The 23,743-nt window shown below is 43.7% G+C and overlaps 1 protein-coding gene across 5 annotated transcripts in view; it reads right to left on the reverse strand.

Annotated features, from left to right (window-relative positions):
- The window catches only part of CACNB1 (calcium voltage-gated channel auxiliary subunit beta 1), a 177,442-nt gene that overhangs the window by 135,837 nt on the left and 17,862 nt on the right, over window positions 1–23,743 (reverse strand). The window contains exon 1 of one of the 5 annotated variants that reach the window (XM_075350115.1): window positions 5,219–5,320. The exons of the other annotated variants lie outside the window; for them this stretch is intronic. Within the exon in view, the coding sequence (XP_075206230.1) occupies window positions 5,219–5,293 (75 nt within the window). The 5' untranslated portion in view covers window positions 5,294–5,320. Of the gene's footprint in view, window positions 1–5,218; window positions 5,321–23,743 lie in introns of those variants that run through there. 5 annotated transcript variants of the gene reach the window in all.

Here is a 23,743-nt window from a genome sequence, read left to right on the forward strand (position 1 = left end):
TTCAGTGAAGACTTTCCCATTACTGACATAAGAAAAGGCAGTTGGTGCTGATGAGATCCTATGTAGATAGAAGAAAGAAGAGAACCCTGCTTCTAGCTTCTCCCTCTGTCTTTAGCTTCTCACTCTGCCTCTAGTTCTTTCCGTCATCATAGAACCTCATCAGCACGAACTACCATCTTCTATCTCAGTCCCTGAATACAGATTTTACCCCAGAATTGAGAATTTTGATAATGAATGATCAATTCTGGCAGCGAAAGAAGCAAATTCATCTGATAAGATATATTACAAAGTTGCTTATTATCATGTGTACTAGTGATTTATGAAATGAAAATTAAAACAACTGTTACACTTTAAAAATTCCTGCCTGCAATTGAACAGCCAGACTCTGATTTATGCTACCCGTAGCTTGGGCAAAATGTATCTAGTGACAGGTTCCCTTTAAACTGAGGGTTACACGTGAAACTACAACGTTGCAAGAATTTTCTGCTAATCTTACATAATAATCTGAACAATTTAAGATAAATTGATTTTTTAACTAAAGCTAGACAAACTTTTTCAGAGGCAGTCACGCAGATCAGTGTGACAAATGGGCTGATAACTGGGCAGTGTAAGCACATAATGAGTGATTCCTTAACCACATTTTCACCATCTTGTAAAATCTCTATACAATCAATGGTGTTTACAGCTCTTTTCTATCTTAGGGTACTTTCACACTTGCGTTGAACGGTATCCGTTGCATTGCGTTGTGTAACGGATGCAACGGATGTGTTGCATATAGTGGCACAACGGATGCAACGGATGCTGCAAAACAACGCAATTTGTTTTTATTTTTTTTACAGTTTTACCAGCGGCAGACTATTGTAAACGATCAGCTGATCGCTCCCAGTAGCCGGCCGCCGGGTGATCAGCTGATCGCTCCCTGCAGCCGGCCGCCGGGTGATCAGCTGATCGCTCCCTGCAGCCGGCCGCCGGGTGATCAGCTGAGCGCTGTCACTTGCCGGCGGCCGGGCATGCCGGCGGCCGGGCATGCCGGTGGCCTCGCTCAGCTGAGCGCTGTCGCTTGCCGACGGCCGGGCGCTCAGCTGAACGTTCGGCCACCGCGAGCCAAAATAAAGTTTGATTTAAAAAAAAGAAAAAAAGAGCATGCGCAGTGGAATCCAGAGGATTCCGCTGCTCAAAATAACGTTACATGCTGCGTTCCTCCCGCTGGGCGGAAGCAACGGAGCGTCGCCCAGCGGAAGCAACGCAGGTCCTTTTGGTACAATCCGTCACCCATACAAGTCTATGGGAAACAGCGGAATCTGTTAACGAATTCCGCTGTTTTCCAAAAGGGCGGATTGTAACGGAAGGAAATAAACGCAAGTGTGAAAGTACCCTTAGGCATCTTTCATAAGTCTGTTGGAAAAACGCAAGTGTTGCACTGTCCATTTTGTCCATCCGTGTGCACGTTTCATACATGCTCCATCTATGTGACACATACCAGAAAAAAATGCATGATACTGAAAAGAATGTGTTCTTTTCTGTGTAATAGATGTGTAAAGATAGATAGATAGATAGACAGACAGACAGTGGTGTGAAAAAGTGTTTATCCCCTTTCTGATTTCTTTTTTGGCATGTTTGGCACACATAAATGTTTCAGATCACCAAACAAATTTAAATACCGTATTAGACAAAGATAATACAAGTAAACATAATATGTAGTTTATAAATGAAAGTATTTTGTTATTAAGGGAAAAAGAAATCCAGACCTACAGGGTCATGTGTGAAAAAATGATTGACCCCTAAATCTAAAACTGGTTGGGCCACCCTTAGAAGCAACAACTGCAATCAAGCGTTTGCGATAACTGGCAATGAGTCTCTTACAACGCTCTTGAGGAATTTTGACCAACTCATCTTTGCAAAATTGTTGTAATTTAGCCACATTGGAGGGTTTCCGAACATGAACTGCCTTTTTAAGGTCATGCCACAGCATCTCATCAGGACTTTGACTAGGCCACTCCAAAGTCTTCATTTTGCTTGTCTTAAGTCATTCAAAGGTTGACTTGCTGGTGTGCTTTGGATCCTTGCTCTGCTGCATAACTCAAGTGCGCTTCAGCTTGAGGTCACGAACAGATGGCCAGACATTCTCCTTCAGGATTTTTTGGTAGACAGCAGAATTCATGGTTCCATTTACTACAGTAAGTCTTCCATGTCCTGAAGTAGCAAAACAGGCCCAGACCATCAAACTACCACCACCATATTTTACTGTTGGTATAATGTTCCTTTTCTGAAATGCTGTGTTACTTCTACACTATTTGTAATGGGACATAAACCTTCCAAAAAGTTCAAATTTTGTCTCATCAGTCCACAGAGTATTCTCCTGAAAAGTCTTGGGGATCATCACGATGTTTTCTGTCAAACCTGAGATGATCCTTTATGTTCTATTTGCTCAGCAGTTTTTGTTCGTCTTGGAACTCTGCCATGCAGCCCATCTTTGCCCAGTCTCTTTTTTTATGGTGGAGTCATGAACACTAACCTTAACTCAAGGGAGGCCTGAATGTTGTTGTTGCCTTTTTCGTTACCTCTTTGATGAGTCGTCGCTGCGCTCTTGGGGTAGTTCTGACTAGCCGGCCACTTCTGGGAAGGTTCACCACTGTTCCATGTTTTTGCCATTTGTGGATAATGGCATTCATTTCACTGGAGTCCCATAGCTTTAGAAATGGCTTTATAACCTTGTCCACCCTGTTAGATCTTAATTACTTTATTTCTGATTTGTTTCTGAATTTCTTTGGATTGCGGCATGATGTCTAGCTTTTGAGGATCTTTTGGCCTACTTCACTTCGTCAGGCAGGTCCTATTTAAGTCATTTCTAAAATGAGTACAGGGTGGCAGTAATCAGGCCTGGGTGTGGCTAGGGAAATTGAACTCGGCTTCCCAAAGATGTGATAAACCCTTAATTTCCCTTAATAATAAACACTTTCATTTATAAACGGCATTTTGTGTTTACGTATGTTATCTTTGTCTAATATTTATATTTGTTTGTTGATCTGAAACATTTAAGTGTGACAAACATGCAAAAGAATAAGAAATAAGGAAGGTGGCAAACACCTTTTCACACCACTGTACTGTAGATACATAGCTTGTACAACTATTTAGTCAAATATACAGTGGGTCCACCCATATCCTGTCCACCGCCATTAACTTGAGTACGGCAGCAGCCATAGGCATAGAAGTGGTGTCTAGGTATAGTAAAGTATCCATGCGCTACGCAATGAAACCACCTATAGCGCCACCTGGTGGAAAACAATGGAGTTAGCATTTTTATCTCGAAAACGGAACGAGATAGAGGAAAAAAAGTGAATTAAAAAATTGTAGGGCATCATCAATTCAATACGAATCAACACCTTGCATACAGAAATGTTATGATATGAAACCTATGACCCCCCAAAACACTGAATGCTGGTCACGCATATGGTGCTCATTTAACTTTGATGCTCAAAATGGCCACTGTCAGCTGCAATGCACTCTGGACTCTGGACAGCATACTGTATCTTGCTGCACGTTGTGCAATATGGTAGGTGACACGTTTGCACAAGCATCTGTAATACGTTGTCGTAGGTCCTGCAATGTTGGTGGAGGGGTCGCGTACACCTGCTGTTTGATGTGACCTCACAGAAAGAAGTCCAATGGGGTCAGGTCAGGTGAGCGTGGAGGCCACTCCATGCAGCCACCATACCCAATGACTTGTAGGAAGGTCTCCATGAGGTATCGCTTAACGTCCGCAGCCTTGTGAGTTTTACACATTCTAATCATTGCATTTCTGTATGCAAGGTGTCGATTCGTATTGAATTTATGATGCCCTACAACTTTGTAATTTTTTCCTCTATCTCGTTCCGTTTTCAAGATAAAAATGCTAACTCCGTTGTTTTCCACCAGATGGCGCTATAGGTGGTTTCATTGCGTAACGCATGGCTACTTTACTATACAACACACACAACTTCTATTCCTATAGCTGCCGCTGATCTCAAGTTAATGGCGGTGGACATGATATGGGTGGACACACTGTATAATTAAAAGGAAAAAAAGTAAGTGGGTTCTTGCCCTATATTTGATAACCAGCAGAGGTAAACCAGCAGCTGGATATGAAAAATGCGGGGGACCTCAATCTTTTTTTTTAATTATTTATTTGGCTAACTATCTGAACAAGCTATCCTATCTATCCTATCCTTTTCATTTCAGTATCATGCGGTTTTTTTTCGTTATGTGTCACACGGATGCCATCCGTGTGCTGTACGTATTTCATTTGTGCTGCCGGAAAAAAACGGACATGTCTACGTGTGGGTCACAAGGACACGCATGTGGTTTACACGGACACACAATTCGTGTGAAAACACAGAGGTGTCAAGATTCCCATTGATTTTAATTAGTATGCGTGTGAAAACGGACACCACACGTACCGTAGACATAAACGTGTGAAGGGGGCAATAAAGAAATTATTAAATGAGCACCCCCTCCTAAACCGTGGGAGGGAATGTGTATGGTTTGACTATATACTTGTCAAAATGATATATATCAGCAGCACAAAAACACTACTTACAGAATAGATATGCTATAAACATACACAAAGCAGCGTTTCTAAGCAGCTCCCACACTACTCCATATCACAGCTCTGTCCATGCCTGGGTGAACCCAATGCCTCACATGTGTACATTGCTTATCCAGGTAACAGGCTCTGCATCAGAGCGGACGACAACACAAAACAATAACCTTTTACCCCATTTCCCAAAGACTAATCCTCATAAAAGCCTAATAATCTGTCCATATAAACTATATAGCTGTCATATAGGGACAATGAAACCGTTAAAGAAAATTTTGAAAAAAAAAAAGTAATTTTTCGCATATTCTTAAATCAGCAATCTTGGCCTTCTGCTACACCCCCATTCATAATAGAGCACAGGCAGTGTCGGTATAAATAAGGAAATCCTATATATAACCCCAGAAAGCACCTGCAAACCCAGGAGAGAACTCCCCCATGCCATAAGCACATACAACCAGTCTATGAGAGGGAGCTATCTGGGGAAAGGAACAGAACGGGAGGGAGAAGAAGAACACAAGGCACTAAATGAGACCTCTGGGGACAAGACAGAAGTGCTGAAGATTATGCACAGACAGGAGGAATCTAGACATAAAGACACAAATAGAGAAATCTATGCAGTCTATAGAGATATGGAGGTCTCACCAAGAGAAGACGGGGGGATTTAGGTGGAGGGTCCATGATGGAGGCAGCCCCGATGAGAGGGTCTGGAGCAGACATTCTGCTCCTCTCCTCGGAGAGGTCTCTCAGAGCCTCAGGCTCAGGTTACAGAAATCCTGCAGCCTTTGCAACCTGACAGGGTATATTTAGCAGTGTTTGGGGGACAGGGAGAAATGCAAACGAGCGAGGGGGCTTACAGGCTATAAAGGGATAAGGCTGACCCAGGAGGCACTAGTAGGGAGCCGGTGCACACGAGCTATGGACACCTTGGACTATGTAGATACATCTTGTAGAATACAATCATTATCAGTCTGACATATATTGTCTGTACATGTCCCCTCTGAATTGTAAAGCGCTGCGGAATATGTTGGCGCTATAGAAATAAAAATTATTATTATTATATATACACATCATATAATAGCTCTCATATTCAAATATATGCCACTTCTAGTGTCCCGAATGCAACGTCTATCCTGGTAGACATACATTGTAAAGTGGACCATGAATCCGACATCTTATGACTTTTGAATATACAACCATCTAAACTCATAGCTTCCAATTCAGTTCTTGGTCTAAAACAGCCTTGGTTTTATGGTCATCATTTCACAAAGATTTTCCACCTTTAATAATTAATTTTCTTCATTACTCAATGGTTTAATGGGCTTTGTAGACAACCTGATTACCCTCCTCACTCCTGGGTTCGTCTTCAGCTCCAAGTGCTGCCAATCACGAGGTCTTAAGGCTCACATTATCATGGCCTTAGGCTATGACCGCACTTTGCGTCATCCTTCTTGCAGTTCTAAACGCACGTTTCTGCCTTTATTGATTTAGCCAAAGTTGTCTTTTCCAGAAATTTAGCGCTAAAAACGCATGCGTATTTACCGCGTTTTAGATGCGTTTTCAGCGCTTTTTACATGCTTTTTCACCTGCGTTTTGACAGATGCGTTTTGAACATCAAGACACTGCTAAATAAAGATTAAATAGTCAAACAGAATGAAAAAAGAGAAATAAAAGCAAAACATATAATTTTAGAATTAATAAAGAAAATAGTTATATTTAATGAAATTATAGCGGTTTTATAATATTAAATGAAAAAATAGCAATAAAATCAAAATTTCCTTTAATTTAATTGTCGGTCTATGTGTGTGTGTGTAAAGGGACATATTATTCCATTATTTTAATGCCAGAAAAGCATGCGTTTTTGAAGTCCAAAACGCATGTTTTCTGCAGCAAAAAAAGCAAGTAAAACGCAGGAAATTTGAAGTTTCTTGGTTTTTGCCATTTCTCATTGACTTCAATGTTAGCAAAGCGCACCCAAAATGGCAAAAACAACTGACATGCTGCTTCTTTGAATGTATGGTTTTTGCCACAAATTATGCAAATTAAACGCAGCATTTTAAAACCCAAAGTGCGGACAAGAAATCTGCATTTTCCATAGACTATTATGGAAAAGCAAAATGCATGGCTTTTGGCATGAAAACGCTGCAGTTCAAAACGGACAGCAGCTGAAACACAGGTGGAAACGCAAAGTGCGGTCATACCCTATCTGTTCTGGATGGAGTCAGGATACAATTTGGCCATTTGAGGAATAGAAGAGAAGTCAATTAAGAATGTTATAGGGGAGCAAAACTAGAAAAGTCTCTCCTAGAGAAAGATCCGGGAGTTCCTGTATCTCATAACCCAAATAACATTATGCAATATCAATCAACAGCTTCTAAGGCCAGAAGTATATTGTCATGTATTAAATGAGCCATGAATTCGTGGAACAGGGACATAATGCTTCCACTTTACAAAACATTACTGTGACCTGCTGTAAAATATGCTGTTTAGTTCTGTGCATCAGTTCATAGAAATGATGCCCTAGAGCAGGGGTCTCAAACACGCGGCCTGAGGGTAGAAGGCGGCCCCTTGAGGCTGCTCCAGCACTTTATTGCAGTTGAATGTATTGGCGACGCTGTGCAGAGACAAGTTCTCTGCACAGCTAAATCAATGGCAGCCATCAGCCAGAGGCCAGCAGCTGATATTGGCATATGACGTCAGCTGCTGGCCTCTGATTGGGCAGCGGCTGCCATTAGTATAGCTGTGCAGAGAGCTTGTCTCTGCGTGGCACCGTCAATACATTTAACTGAAATAAAGCACTGACGACGGCCACCAGGCCGCAATTCTCAAGGGGTCTGCGTGCCTGCGGGCCGCAAGAAGCAGAAAAGAGGACATAATAGGGGACACTATTACAGGATGGGACATTGCTACAGGAAGGGGACCTGGATGGGCACATTAACACAAGGGGATAAGGATGGGCACATTACTACAGGATAGGGACAAGGATAGGCACATTACTACAGGATGAAGATCAGGATGGGGCACATTACTACAAGAAGGGGACCACGATGGGAACATTGCTACAAGAAGGTGCCCAGGATGGGAACATTACTACAAGATGTTGGCCAAAATTACTATATGATGCTAATTGTAAGACGATATTATTTACAAGAAGGAAATAAAATGTAAAAAAAAACCATTAAAAATAAAACATGAATTTTTTACCATTAAAATGCTTTATTTATATAACCTAATATAGACAAAAAAATTTACAGATTATAGCCACATCCATAACAACCCAAGATATAAAACTGTACCATAACCTATACGATGAATGCCATTAAAAAAAATATTATTAATGAGCAAAAATATTCAAAAAAGTGATCCAAATGTGTATAGAATAAATATATCCTCTAAAAATGTCACTTTGCCCTGCAAAAAAGTTGGGCACCTTTGGCCTGCAAAAAAATGTGCCCACCGCCCCCCAAATTCAATTTTTTTTTTCTATGTGCAGCCCATATACTCAGCAGAGTTGGAGACGCCTGCCCTAGAGTTAGAAAAAGTACAAAGAAAGGCCACTAAACTGATGTGAGACATAGCACATTTTAGTTATGACTGGGTACGATTAAAAAAATAAATAAAAAAAATAAAAAATTTATGAGAAGACGTCTAAAGGAGTAAGTGATCAACTTGTACATGTACATAAATGGCTCATAGAAAAAATATAGTCAAAAGTTGTTTTATGGAATTCTCCCTGAAACAAGCAGTCTTCTTTATCATGACAACTATTAATCTGTGGAACAGTCTTGTCAGGAGCTGGTATTATGTACGGTAGCAGGAACAACTGATTTTTTGATTTTTTTTTTAAAGAAAATAATTTAAATACTTATGTAAATGTGTAAATTGCCCGTTCTGAATGTTGATCCATATGGTCGACACTCAGGATAAGGAGGTAAAAACATACAGTACTATTTTATGGCAGAATAAATCATGCATTACTTTTATACCTAAGCCCATCCCTTTTATTCTGTACTACCGTAACTACCGTATTTTTCAGACTATAAGACGCACTTTTTTTCCCCTAAATGTTGGGGGAAAGTGGGGGGTGCGTCTTATAGTCTGAATGTAGGGCATGGCTGTGGGGAATGAGGGTGCGGGTCATCGGGGGTACGAGCAGGCTGCAGCAGAGCCTGCCGTGACCACGTGGGCCCGCTCATTTAATATGCACGCCCATCATCCCGCCCATCATCTCTCAGCGCCGACAGGTGGGCGGGGGATGCGCGGGTAGTAAACAGCCGGCCCGCATGATCACCCCTGGCAACTACAGCCTGGAGTGATCATGTGCGGCTGTATTCACTGCTCCCCGCGCATCATCATCATCAGCGCGGGGTGCAGTGAATCAGTATACTCACCGGTCACGATCCCGGCTGTGTGTGGAGACTAGCGGTGCGCACAGCGATGACGTCATACGCAGCAGCGGCCGACACAGACAGGAGGATATCGCAATGCTGCAGGGATCGTGGCGGGCTCCACACAGGTCAGCGGCGCTGCTGCTGGCACAGACGGGAGGAGGAGCGATGCTGCAGGGAGTGAGGAAAGGTGAGTATGAACGTTTATTTTTTGTGTGCCACAGAATGCAGGCCATATACCAGGATGGGGGTATATAGCAGGATGGGGGTATATAGCAGGATGCAGCCATACACCAGGATGGGGGTATATTATGAGCAGGATGAGGGCATATAGCAGGATGGTGTATATAGCAGGATGGGGGTATATAGCAGCATGCGGCCATACACCAGGATGGGGTATATTATGAGCAGGATGAGGGCATATAGCAGGATGGGGTATATAGCAGGATGCGGCCATACACCAGGATGGGGTATATAGCAGGATGCGGCCATATGCCAGGATGGGGTATATAGCAGGATGGGAGCACATACCAGGATGGGGGACATATATATACGAGCATGGGGATCATATACAAGGAAGGAGGATCATTAACAGGATGGGGTACCTTAGTAGAGAATTTGGGGACATTATCCCCATAACAGTGTCAGCAGCAGATCCTCGCCCCATAACAGTGTGTCATGACCACATTTTTTCCTTAAAATTTTATTTTCCTATTTTCCTTTTCTAAAACCAGGATGCGTTTTATAGTCCGGTGCGTCTTATAGTCCGAAAAATACGGTATGTATCATTAGCAAAACACATACAGCTGCACACAAAATGCTAATAATGAATAAGGGAACTCTGGTATTGCATTACTGCTATAGGAATATTTGAAAAAAGAGACATTTAGCTTATGTATTGAGCCTGGTACCAGCGGCAAGGTAATCTCATTAGATTGGGACCTTAACTCTACCGCCTCCATCTGGGTTAAAAACTTACATGTCTGGGCAGCTAGACTCCAGGTATAAAGGGGAATGAACACAGCCTGGTAACAGGGCAGAGTGCTCAATCAGAAAGAAATGCACTACAAATATATCAAAAAGACTGACCCGCACGTCCAACAGGTGTGAACAGATGGTGATGCTAGTGGGCCACCGCACTGAAAGCGCGACTAACATGAGGAAATTAACTTTATTCCTGCCGGCAGCTACAGGCTTTAAGTCACAGTGGCGTGGCTGGTGTAGTTTCAAGTTACTGCTCAGTATACAGTGATTGGCTGTTGTAATCATGGCCTGGCACTGACTGAAAGCTGAGTTTGTACCAATGCAATGCTACCTGCTGTCAGTCAGTACTGGAGGCTTGGTTATAGCCACCACTCACTATGTACTCTGAAGTGACTGAAACCGCCACTTGCAGCAGCATTGTCCCCCTAACTTTCCCCACTGACAACAGCAGGTTGTTGGTATAAAAAACACCAGGAGGCCACTTTAACTGGAGCTCTCCTACCTCTGTCAACGCCCTTGGTAAACTACACCTGGCTGCACTTGTCAGATCGCATATTATACAGATATAGATATATATAGATATATATATATGTATATATATATATATATATATATATATACATATACACACTGAACAAAAATATAAACCAAGACTTTTGCTTTTGATCCCATTTTTCAAGAGCTGAACTCAAAGATCTAAGACTTTTTCTATCAAATATTGTTAACTAATTTGTCTAAATCTGTGTTAGTGATCACTTCTCCTTTGCAGAGATAACCCAATCACCTCACAGGTGTGGCATATCAAGATGCTCATTCGACAGCATTATTATTGCACAGGTGTGCCTTAGGCTGGCCACAATAAAAGGCCACTTTAAAATGGGTTACAGTATTGGGGATGTCCAGGGGGGACGGATGGCAGAAAACTAGTTAGTATCTGGTGTTACCACCATTTGCTTCACGCAGTGCAGCACATCTCTTTCACATGATGTTGATCAGGTTGTTGATTGTGGCCTGTGGAATGTCCACTGCTCTTCAATGGCTGTGAAGTTGCTGAATATTGACAGGAACTTGAACGTGCTCAATGGGTGACACGTCCGGTGAGTATGCTGGCCATGCAAGAGCTGGGATGTTTTCAACTTCCAGGAATTATGTACAGATCCTTGCACCATGGGGCCGTGCATTATCATTCTGCAACATGAGGTGATGGTTGTGGATGAATGACACAACAATGGCCCTCAGGATCACGTCACACTATCTCTGTGCATTCAAAATTGCATCAATAAAATGCACCTGTGTTCGTTGTTCAGAATAGTTTTGCTTGCTTGATATAGTGACTATCATGGAAGATATCAGCATATGAACAGCTTCTTTTTCCCTTTTTCCTCCCTGGGCCTCCTGGTGATCCAAGAAACGGGCGGAGAAACGCGTTGAGGCGGTGCAGTATGCACAATGTTTAAGGGAAGTTATTTATTTTGTTAATATATGCATCTCTAATCTTTTGTATGATGCTAAAGTGATATATTTCATTATTATATGTATCTTTAAATCGCTTGTATGATGCTGGACTGGTTTAGGACCAGTATACAGTATACGACCGATGCATATGGCTATTGTTTGGATTGAATTTCAGCCAATGTTGAATATCTGTTGAATAATTGGGTGATCAATATACATCTCGTTCACTCCTTAATTATTGATTGGTTTCTATATAGATTGATTATTAATAAAGTATGATTTATAGACAGTGGCTGTGGCACAAGTAGTCAGTTGTTTTTTGCATCAGTATATCAAGGGGTGTAATGTAGTTCTTCACATGATAGGGTAAGTGAAGGGTGAGTGAGGGCAAGTCAACGAGGAACGGGGGCGCCCGGCTAAGTTAGGATGTCAGTTTCAGGCATCTAAATAGGGTGATCTTGCTGATCCCGTTTTTGATACAAAGATATATATTTATTTATCTTTGAAATATCTCTACTCCCCTTCATGAATGTACCGTATGTGTGTGTGGGTGTTCACCTGGGCAAAATAATTGTAATATTAATATTTAAATAAAGATGATGTTTTAAAGGGATTTGTGTTTACACGGTAAATTAGAGTTTTGTGGCTATCCCAATAGTGCCTCTGAGCAGCGCTATTGCGGTCCGCTCATCCCTATTGCGTGATCTCTGAGATCCGGTGATGTCACGTCAACTTCCAGTTGACTCGACATCAGTGCAGCCGGCGCCAGCCTTCCTGAGTGACTGTGCTGTGGGCTGAGTTTCCCCACAAATCACAGCCCAGCATCGCTTCTGCTTGCGACGCACTTTAGCGAAGCAGGGAGCCTGCGAGATGCTGGGCTGTGATGAGCGAAGACTGGGGCCGGCCTCGATGATGTCAGGTCAACTGGAAGTTGATATGACATCACTGGATTTCAGAGGTCATGGAGCCCGGTGGGATCACTTCATGGGGATGAGCGAACCGCAATAGCGCCGCTCACAGATAATATTGCCAACACAAGGTATTTGAGAAAAGCCTTGTTTCTGAACATTATATCGATGTGGCTAGTAAAGCTAAGTGGTGAACCCCCTCTTTACGGTCTGAAACATTGGTCAAAGGTATCTGACCGCACAAATCTTTAAGGGTGCCCAATCTTTTGCATCAACCCATTTTCCTTTTTTTGTTAATTTTAAAATGTAAAAGATGAAAATATTTTTTTTTGCCTAACATACAAAGGAAATGTGTCATCTTGTCTATATTCCTTTTAGAGATAATATTATCTTCAACTTGCTTCACAATAAGAGTAAGGTCGGCTTTGCACACTACGACATCGCAGGTGCGAAGTCGGTGGGGTCAAATCGAAAGTGACGCACATCCGGCGTCACTTGCGATGTCGTAGTGTGTAAAACCTTTTTGATACGATGAACGAGCGCAAAAGCGTCGTTATCGTATCATCGGTGTAGTCTCCGACATTTCCATAATGCCGGTGCAGCGACAGGTACGATGTTGTTCCTCGTTCCTGCGGCAGCACACATCGCTGTGTGTAAAGCCGCAGGAGCAAGGAACCTCACCTTACCTGCGTCCCGGCTGGTATGAGAAGGAAGGAGGTGGGCGGGATGTTTACATCCTGCTCATCTCCGCCCCTCCGTTGATATTGGCCACCTGCCGTGTGACGTCACTGTGACGCCGCACGGCCCGCCCCCTTAGAAAGGAGTCGGTTCGCCGTCCAGAGCAACGTCGCAGGACAGGTGAGTGCATGTGAAGCTGCCGTAGCGATAATGTTCGCTACGGCAGCTATCACAAGATATCGCACGTACGACGGGGGCGGGGACTATCGCACTCGACATCGCAGCATCGGCATGTGATGTCGTAATGTGCAAAGTACCCCTAAGTTTGAGCAGGGGTGCCCAAACTTTTACATGCCACCGTATTTAGGATGGGCTGTCAAAATTACTTCCTTGGTGAGTCCAAGAACAATAATCTGAAAAGAGTATTGGAAGTTATACACATCTTTTTCAGGAATGTATTACAATCTATTTTTATAGGGCACTTTTCCATTTTTTATTGTCACTTTTCCAGTTTTTGAGAATAGAGACTTATGTCTGGGTCTTTTTTTGTTTAGCTTTCAAGGCAAGTTGATTGCTCTGCATTATTCTAGGAATAGAAACATCTTATAAAAAGCACGCTGATTATTTACAGATCAGTAATAAAGAACATATTTACAGCCTTAGTCCAAATTAAGAGCTGCCATCTCTTGGCTCTTTAGCTGTTCGGTGCTGGGATATCATTGTCACCTGTTACGAGTAGAGGTTTCTCCGACACTTGGAAATGAGATTGACTGAGCCATAAATGCAATTCCAGGAACCTGACAAATTCTGCACCTAAGCTTTTTTCCTCATCTATTTATCTCATGTATTTGCAGTTTGGTTTTTTTTTCGTTTTTTTCTTTAATCTATTTCTTATATTTCTATTATTGAACTTTACATTTGGTTGCTTCATCCATAGGTGTGTTGATTTACGATTTTGGACCATATTGTTTTTTATGCTTTTGTGTTGTGTCCCATCAGTTTGTCAACCATACAGTACTTTGGCCGTTTTTCCACCTATTGTCAGCTTCCAATGCAGCTGCAATCTAAATGTAACTATAGATCAAACTTTGGCCTGGTTTCATGTCGTGTTACGTCCCATTTTTCATGTACTTGTTATGTCCATATTTTATGGATAGTCTGTAAGTCTGCAAATAAAAACGGAGACGTCTGATTTGGATAAGTTTGTAAATTTAGGAAGAAAGGCACACTGATTCCATTATCTAATGCAGAGGTCCCCAACCTTTCTCACCTTGAGAGCCACATTCAGCTCTGAAAGAGGGTCATAAGCGACATTTACCTTTGAGAGAGTCGTGAGCCACATTTAGCTACTGCCGCTCACATTAGTGACCCCCAGATCCCCCATTACCGGTATAATGAAAGCCAAAGCTTTTCCACAGAAATCACACCGAGACAGTATACCAAGATCCAAGAGTTCAGACCTTATCCCCATCCAGATCTGCTCTTTTATGTGGGGCTACTTACAAAAGTCACTGTCACGAACAAACGGGGGAATCACTCAGATATCCCGCAGCTGTTCACTAATTTGTCACGAAGACGACTACTCTCTAGCGCCCCCCTTGTCGGCAGGCTACTTTTGGTACTGCAGGACAATGCATAAAATGAGGCTGCTGAGCTAAAAATGCCAAATATTGGAGGTCTCACAGCAAGCGTAAACGTATATATCACCGATTCCCGCTAATGGAATATATATATACCTCGGTACCCTTAATAATAGCACTCCAATAATTCTATGCAATAATAATTCCGCTGCCACCACCCAGACTTTCTACAGGTAGCTGGGGACCCGTTTCAGATAGCAGAAGGCTTTTCGGACGGGTTTGGGTTCGTATATAGAACAGAAGGAAACAAACTATTACATTTTATATATTTAATCCGAAAATAGGCAGTGTTTAAAAAATATACAAGAATTTACAAAAGGGAACAATATAGACAGTTACATAAAAATAAAAGGTATAAACGTGAAAGTTACTAAACTCGTGCCATATATGTGATGTCCGAATTTAGGGAGGGAGGGGCTCCAAGAGAAGAAGATGGTAGAACGATGGCCAGCATCACCACTTACTGATGCCCTTAAGTACTGAGTCCATCAAGGAGCTAATCGCTCTTATGCCCTCAGGTAACCCCCCTCTCTGTGACCTCATTTTACAGTCTCTTGTGGGCTGTGCCAAGAGTGTCACAAAGTTCTTTAATTCTAGCTTTTCACATATCTCTGTCCCTGGGCTACACAGGTGAAAGATATTAGCGTCATATTTTATATCTCGATTTTACATTTACATAGATACCAAACACAACGCATCTAGCATAATTTTACTGGCCAATACTAATTTGTCATGATACCAGTGATCTCCCTGTCAAGCTAAACGGTGCGCTTGGTTCAGCGCTCCACAGGGATTCTGGCAGTATGTTTTTCATTTTTCTAGCATTAACCGGCCACATAAAAAATTGTTTTAGGAGTTTTCTCTCTAACAGAACAAAGGATTGTCAAGGATTGGCTTTTCTGTGCATCTTTTGGCTGTAGCTCTAACATCCCCGAGTCGTAAATTCCTAAACATTCAGGCCGATCAGATAATCGTCATGACTATCTGTGGCTGATGGTGGGGAGGGGGGTAAGGACCCTTCAAGAGTTTTACATGATAGTCACCATCAGAGATCTGTTCTTCACAGCTGTTTGCTAACCCTGGTACTTATACACCAAGCTGGAAGACAGCCGTGAGCCACATATCACAGGTTCGCGAGCCATATGTGGCTCCCAAGCCACAGGTTGGGGACCCCTGGTCTAATGGGTAGGAGAAGCTTGAGAAACTTCATCCTGTTTTCACATACAAGAAAAATTAACATCACACTGGTGGTATAAACGGCCACAAAACAATGGAATAAAATTAGTTAAAAAGTACTAATCAAAATCAATCTATTTTTCCAATACAGAAATAAAATTGACTTGTGAATCCAGCCAAAGAACAAACATATTCAACCAATATTGACTCCTAAAGAGACCTTGTTTTACTAATAAAGCAAATAAAATCCTAGCTATACGCAATATGGACAACGGTGACAATGACTAATGATGGCTCCATTTATAAGGACCTTCAGAACCAATATGTCAATGAAAAATCCTTGTGTGCAGAAGAAATTATGATTATGTTAGTAGCTATTTATACACTTATTTTATAGTGTGATTTCTACATTTTATTGATTATTTTATAGAAAGTCTTTCAATCTTCCAATAATATGTTAAAATATTTTAGCTGAGATAACATTGATAGTGTCCCACTTACTAGACTTAGTACAACGTGTACTCCTCAATATTAGAATTGCAACACCAAGAAATAAATATCATTGAATTATGGAAATCGCAGGTTCCATATACATGTTAATTATATGCAAATGATGGAACGGTGGAAACAAATGTATCAAAACATCTTGATTTATTTAGTCACGAGCATAAGCCCACATGGCTTAAAGATAAACATTAGAGGCTGGAATAGAGGTCTAACCTCTTCATCGACGAGTCCCACTTTTGTCTTGGACACAATGATAGCCTATCTGGAGACCACATGGGCAAGAACATGAACACAGTCCTACTCCCAGGATTATGTTGTGGAGTGGCAAAATATATGTTAGGCCCCCTTCACACGCACGTGTCTCCGGTACGTGTTAGGTCCGTTCCTGCACGTACCGGAGACACGGGCACATGTAGACCCATTAAAATCAATGGGTCTGCGCACACGTGCGTGTTTTGCCATGGACCGTGTATAAGTGTGGAGCATACGCGTGTCCGTGTGTTCCACACGTAGACATGTCCACATTTTCTCCGGCATTACGGGTGTCACACGGCCCGCATACGGACCACACGGATGTAGTGTGGATGCGGTCCCGTGTGAAACGCGCCGGAGAAAAGTCACGTGTCAGAGAAAAAAATAACAAATCTTTACTCACCTTCTCCTGCCCTCCTGTCTCTGCCACTGCTGTCACTTGCTGACGACCGCCGCTCATTATGCTCATTTAATATTCACTTCACTGCGGCCGGAAGCAGCAGCAGCAGCAGGGAGTCGGCAGGACCGGAGACCGAAGATCAGCACCACGGACAGCGACGCCAGGGACAGGTGAGTTGAAAGTTCTCGTTCTCCATGTGTTATCACGGATAACACACGAACACACGTAGTGCCATAAACACGGCTCACGGAGAGGAAAACGCACCTTTGACACGTCCGTGAAACATGTGCGTGATTTTCACGGACGTGTGAAGGGGGCCTTAGTCGGATGATCTAGCCTTCATTTCAGGTATACAAAGAGCTTGGTGTTGCATTGATGTGGTCGTGGAACAAGTGGTATAGCTATTTTTCTAAAGGGTCTCAGGAACCGTTTTTAAACATGACAATGTCAGGCTGCATGTTACTCGTCAATGTCAGCTGGCATGGCCTAAAGGTACTACTACTGTATGTCCTGCTGTGTCTCCAGACTTGGCTCTCATCAAGCATATCTGGGAAGTCATAGATTGTAAATTGGAAAGGGAGCTGCCAGCAGCAGATCTTGATGATTTGGGTGCCCAAGTGCGTTCAGCATAGCAGAACATTCCTCGAACACTTGCCTCATAATGAATTTGGTGTATCTTACTTCAATGCACCATGAACCCAGACCACCTTACAAAATATCAGTGTTTTTATTGCATCCATAAATTAGGCTATTAAAATGTGATTATATAAATTTACTTCCCCAAAACCCCCAACACATATGGCAACTCTTCATCAAAATAGGGCACTTATTTCAGGTAATGAACTACATGGCAAGATAAGGCAATGCATCAGTTTTGGAAATACTGCAGTCTAAATCCAAAATATTTTGTGCTCTCCATAGAAGGGGTAGTACAATATATCAAGTCCTAGAATTGTAGGTAAGCTATGCTAAATTTACAAATTTCTATAGCATTGGGGTACTTTAACTAATGGAAACCTCCTGAATAGGGATGAGTGTACCCGTGGATGTTCGGATTCGCCGTGTTCAGCTGTGTTCACTGTGCACCAGGTTCTATTAGGGTACTGTGCAAAAGGCTCTAATAGGGCACCCTGCACCAGGCCCTATTAGGGTGCTGTGCACCAAGCTCTACTAGGGCACTCTGCACCAAGCTCTATTAGGGCACTCTGCTCCAGGCACTATTAGGGTGTTGTTCACCAGGCTCTATTAGGGTGCTGTGCATCAGGCTCTATTAGTGTGCTGTGCACCAGGCTATATTAGGGTACTGTGCACCAGGCTCTAATAGGGTACCCTCCACCAAGCAGTATTAGGGTGTAGGGGTGGTCGGGGCTATGCCCACCCCTGCAGAAGTAGTTGGAACTCTGGTGGCTTATGTCTAATGTTATAATATGTATGTGTATTTTGTAAGTGGCCACCAGGTGGCAGTGTGGCTCAGGGACAGCAGTCCTGGCACCTAGGTAGGCCGTCTAAGGCTTAAGGAACAGGAGGAGAGTTGCTTATAAAAAGCAGAGTAGGAGGAAAGGGGGCAGGAGACTTCCAAGGAGGAGACATAGCGAACAAGCGAAGCTGATATACTTTAATTTGTGGACCCTAAGGGTCACCCCTGGATCGCGGACACACGGGATCCTGCACTTTCGAGGATTGTTTAACTGCGTCCCCAGAAGCGGAGTATAGTCCAGTCAGTCGGGGAGGCGTCCGTTTCCTGAAGCAAATACCCAATGAAACCCCCTGCGAGACTGAAGGTCAGTTGCGCCCTCAGGAGTAGGGTATGTCTTAGTCCTGGCCTAAGCACAAGCCGAGGAGTGCTGTCACACCTGGCTCTTCCAACATGCAAGCAATCCCTGTGGGTGGGATGGAGCAACCTAAAAGACTTTTTGATTCCGTCCATGCTAGCGTGATGTCAGACAGGGGGATGAGGGGCCTAGTGGTATCTTATGGAGCCCAGGTGCCAGGAAAGCGGTCGGCCGCTAAATTGTATTATGAGATGAAGTCGGGAGGGAACCCCTATGGGACCACGAACAGTGCCCATGTAAAGGATAAAGGAACGGTGAAAGTAAACGTTATTAATGTGGAGAGGAGAAAGAGAAAAGTGATGAAAAGTGATGCTGTATCTATTGAGAAGAAACCAAGTAAAGTTCTGTTGTCTAAGGAGAGAACTGTGTTGCGGCATTTATTGTCTCAGAGTTAGAATGCAGTGAAGAGTGAACAGTGCAGAAGTAATCCTGTAAGTGGCGCGGTGACGGGGAGGCATGGGGTTAACAAGCGGCCGCGCTGCAGCCTGTTGAGCCCTGAACACACAGCTACCACTGCCTGCCCCATGCCCGCTACAAATTGGCACGCACGAAAGTCCATCCTGCCGACTACGCTAATTTGTAGGGGTTCCCTCCCAATTTCATCTCGCAATACAATTTAGGTGGCCACTTACAAAATACACATTCATATTATAACATTAGACAGAAGCCACCAGTGTGCTGGCTGCTTCTGCAGGGATGGGCATGGCCCTTACCCCCTACATTGGCACCCTGCACTAGGCCCTATTAGTGTGCTGTGCACCAAGCTCTGTCAGGGTGCTGTGCAACAGGCTCTGTGAGAGCACTCTGCACCAGGCTCGCTTAGGGCTCCCTGCACCAGGCTCTGTTAGAGCACCATGCACCAGGCTCTGTTAGGGCACTCTGCACCAGGCTCTGTTAGGGCACTCTGCACCAGGCTCTGTTAGAGCACCATGCACCAGGCCCTGTTAGAGCACTCTGCACCAGGCTTTATTAGAGCACCCTGCACCAGGCTCTTTTAGAGCACCATGCACCAGGCTTTATTAGGGCACCCTGCACCAGGCTCTGTTAGAGAACCATGCACCAGGCTCTGTTAGGGCACTCTGCACCAGGCTCTGTTAGGGCACTCTGCACCAGGCTCTGTTAGGGCACCCTGCACCAGGCTCTGTTAGAGCACTCTGCACCAGGCTCTATTAGGGCACTCTGCACCATTCTCTATTAGGGCACCCTGCACCAGGCTCTGTTAGAGCACTCTGCACCAAGCTCTGTTAGGGCACTCTGCATCAGGCTCTGTGAGAGCACTCTGCACCAGGCTCTGTGAGAGCACTCTGCACCAGGCTCTGTTAGGGCACCCTGCACCAGGCTCTGTTAGGGCACTCTGCATCAGGCTCTGTTAGGGCACTCTGCATCAGGCTCTGTTAGGGCACTCTGCATCAGGCTCTGTTAGGGCACTCTGCACCAGGCTCTGTTAGGCTATGTGCCCACGTTGCGTTCTGTCCCTGCAGAAATTTCTGCAGCGAGTTGACAGCACATGTACGCTTCAAATCGCTGCAGAAACACTGCGTAATGAATGCAGTGAAAAAGCCAATTTCATGCGCTCTGGATGCAGCCCCCCACCATAGACAAAGCGGGACCTGCATCCAAAGCGCATGGAATAAGTGACATGTTGCTTTTTAGAACGCAGCGATTTGGCAGAATGCAACTCGCTGCGTTCTAAGACGCAACGTGCGCATGGATTATGCACAATCTTCATAGATTGTGCTGGGGACATAGGATACATGCATTTATGTTGCAGTGCAATACGCAGCGTAACTGCATGCAATACGCACGCGTGGGCACAGAGCCTTAGGGCCCTCTACACCAGGCTCTGTTAGCGCACTCTGCACCAGGCTCTATTAGGGCACTCTGCACCAGGCTCTATTAGGGCACTCTGCACCAGGCTCTATTAGGGCACTCTGCACCAGGCTCTGGTAGCGCACTCTGCACCAGGCTCTGTTAGCGCACTCTGCACCAGGCTCTATTAGAGCACTCTGCACCAGGCTCTATTAGGGCACTCTGCACCAGGCTCTATTAGGGCACTCTGCACCAGGTTCTATTAGGGCACTCTGCATCAGGCTCTGTTAGGGCACTCTGCATCAGGCTCTGTTAGGGCACCCTGTACCAGGCTCTGTTAGGGCATCCTGCATCATACTCTATTAGGGCACTCTGCACCAGGCTCTGATAGGGTAATCAACCCCAGGCTCAGAATAGAATGGCGGCGCCACTCATGATCCAGCCTTTATAAAGGCTGGGTCACGTGGTGCGCCGGCCAATCACAACCATGCCAATACTTGGCATGGCTGTGATGGCTCCAGAAGTGCACTGCAGCCTTTCATCAAACTTTATTCAGCATTCGAACTCCAAACTCTGACAAGGACTTCCATCAAAAGTCTATGTTCGAGCACAGGGCACTAGGTGTCCGGTACGAACCCCGAACTTTGCAGTTCAGGTTTACTCCTCAGTACTCCTGAATAAAGGAAGAGGTGCTTACAGAATGTGAGAAAATACATCTTAATCATGCTGTTATGAAGCACAGTGGCATAGATCAGCAAAATTAAACTGGGACATAAGGAAAAACACTGCACAGCAGAAATATCTAGCGATCTGTCCTCCATCCTACGTATGCTGTGCATGATTATAATGGTGACACACAATGCACAACAGGAACCCTATTCAAATAATAACATCTAAGCCACACATGCAGCATGGGTAGTGTCCATAGAAGCCATCAAGCTAAATATAATCATATCCATTACAACCTAACCGCACATAAACCACCTACAATCTCCAATCCACAGAGTTTTATCTGGATTTATGGGTTTATGGAAAATATCTGTATGAAAACCTTTATCTTCTAACAGTATGGAATGGTTTAACATGTATTCAATAATACGTGACTAAAAATAACTGTGCTTGCTAATTGTTCTTTTCTGCGAAGCAAGAGAAGTGTTATACTCTGCAGTCCTCTGCATGGAAGACGTGAATAATGGAAGCTTCTTGTGGGATTACCAGGGTAATATGGCTGCAGGACCGAGTACGTGGTTAGTGTAAAGGGAGGTTCTTCTTTTATTAAAGAGTTGGCTATGTTTTTATTTTCTTTTTTCATTTGTCTGTTTTCCAATTTTAGAATTCTAAAATAATTGGGGGGGTCTACTGTTCAGGTATATCAGGTCAATGTCATACATACGCTTTTCTTCTATGTGTAGTATCCTTAGTTAGTATCGTTAGTTTTTAGTTAAATTTTAGTCTATGTCTGTTTCTAAAAGTTCTTTTTTAGCCATTTTAGAAATCAAGCCATAAGAAGTCCTGTTTGCAGTTTGCAAAACGCAGTGGAGATGTCACAGCTAGCATGTGGAAGAAAACACCATCCCCACCATCACACATGGTGGTGGCAGTATCATGCTGTGGGGATGCTTTTTATCAGCAGGGACAGGGCAGCTGATCAGATACCATGGGAATATGGATGAAGCTTAATTCAGAGCAATCCTGGAGGAAAACCTGTTAGAGGTTGCAAAAGACTTGAGACTGAGGTGTAGGTATACCTTCCAGCAGAAAAACGTCCCTAAACATACTGCCAGATCTACAATGGATGGTTTAGATCAGGTTTCTCAAACTCGGCTGCGTGTATGGGCCGCACAGAGGAAAAAAATAATTTTTGGGGACGCATTCTTTGCAGGACAAAGTGACATTTTTATTGGTACCATCATTTTTTTTTTACACACCTTTGGATCACTGATTTTGAATATCTTTCACTTGTTTATTATAACAAATGTGCACATTCTTTGTTTAAATATTAAAAAAAAAAAAAATTGAAGGTGAAAAAAAAATGTCATGCCTTATTTTGAGGTTTTTTTTTTTACATTTTATTCCTTTCTTGCAATTAAAGTGTTACAATTAGCACTACATAGAAATTTTGGCCAACATCCTTTAGTAATGTTCCCCATTTTGTTGTAATGTGCCAATACTTGTCCTCTTGTAGTATTGTGGCCCATCCTAGTCCCCATTCTACAGTAATGTGTTCATCCTGGTCCCCATCCTGTAGTAATGTCCCCATCCTGTAGTAATGTCCCCATCCTGTAGTAATGTGCCCCATCCTTGTCCCCATCTTATTATAATGTGCCCATCCTGTAGTAATGTGTTCATCCTTGTCCCCATTCTATAGTAATATCCCCAGCCTTGTCCCCATTCTATAGTAATGTCCCCATCCAATAGTATTGTGCCCATCCTTGTAATGTCCCCATCCTATAGTAATGTCCCCAGCCTATGGTCATGTGTCCACCTTGTCCCTATCCTATAGTAATGTACCCACCTTGTCCCTATTCTATAGTAATGTGGCGGCGGCTAACAGGGGGCAGTGGCGCTATAACTTACCAATCGCTCTCCTCAGCTTCCACAGACGCCGGAGTGAAGCTGAGGGGAGCAGTCTCCGGCCCCAGATCCACAATGATTGGAGAGATCAGTCATAAGGCTGGTCTCTCCAATCAGAGCTGGGGGTGGGTGAAACAGCTATAGCTGCACTGATCATGGCTGTATTTCAATGTTTCAGCTATTTTCAATGGCTGAAACATTACAGTGGCTGTGATTGGCTGAGCGGCGTTCGTCAGTCAATCACAGCCTCCGTAGGTCCGGAGAGGAGACACCACCCCTCCTGAGGTCAGGCAGAGGTCCTCTCTTCCCCAAATCTAAGGTATTTGAAAAGCGATCGCAGCCACTGGGGCTCTGGGGCCATGATTTCGCCATGACGTACTGGGTATGTCATGGGTCCTTAAGTACCAGGGAGCCATGACATACCCAGCACATCATAGGTCGCTAAGGGGTTACTGTCCATCCTTCACATACACACACACAAAAAAAGAAACAAAAAAAACCCCACCATTCTTCTAATCTGTCCTGCGTTCCCTCGGCTGCCTCATCTCTGCTTCTTGCGGTCTGCAG

Source organism: Anomaloglossus baeobatrachus, chromosome 5 (assembly GCF_048569485.1).
Source record: "Anomaloglossus baeobatrachus isolate aAnoBae1 chromosome 5, aAnoBae1.hap1, whole genome shotgun sequence".
Taxonomy (NCBI): domain Eukaryota; kingdom Metazoa; phylum Chordata; class Amphibia; order Anura; family Aromobatidae; genus Anomaloglossus; species Anomaloglossus baeobatrachus.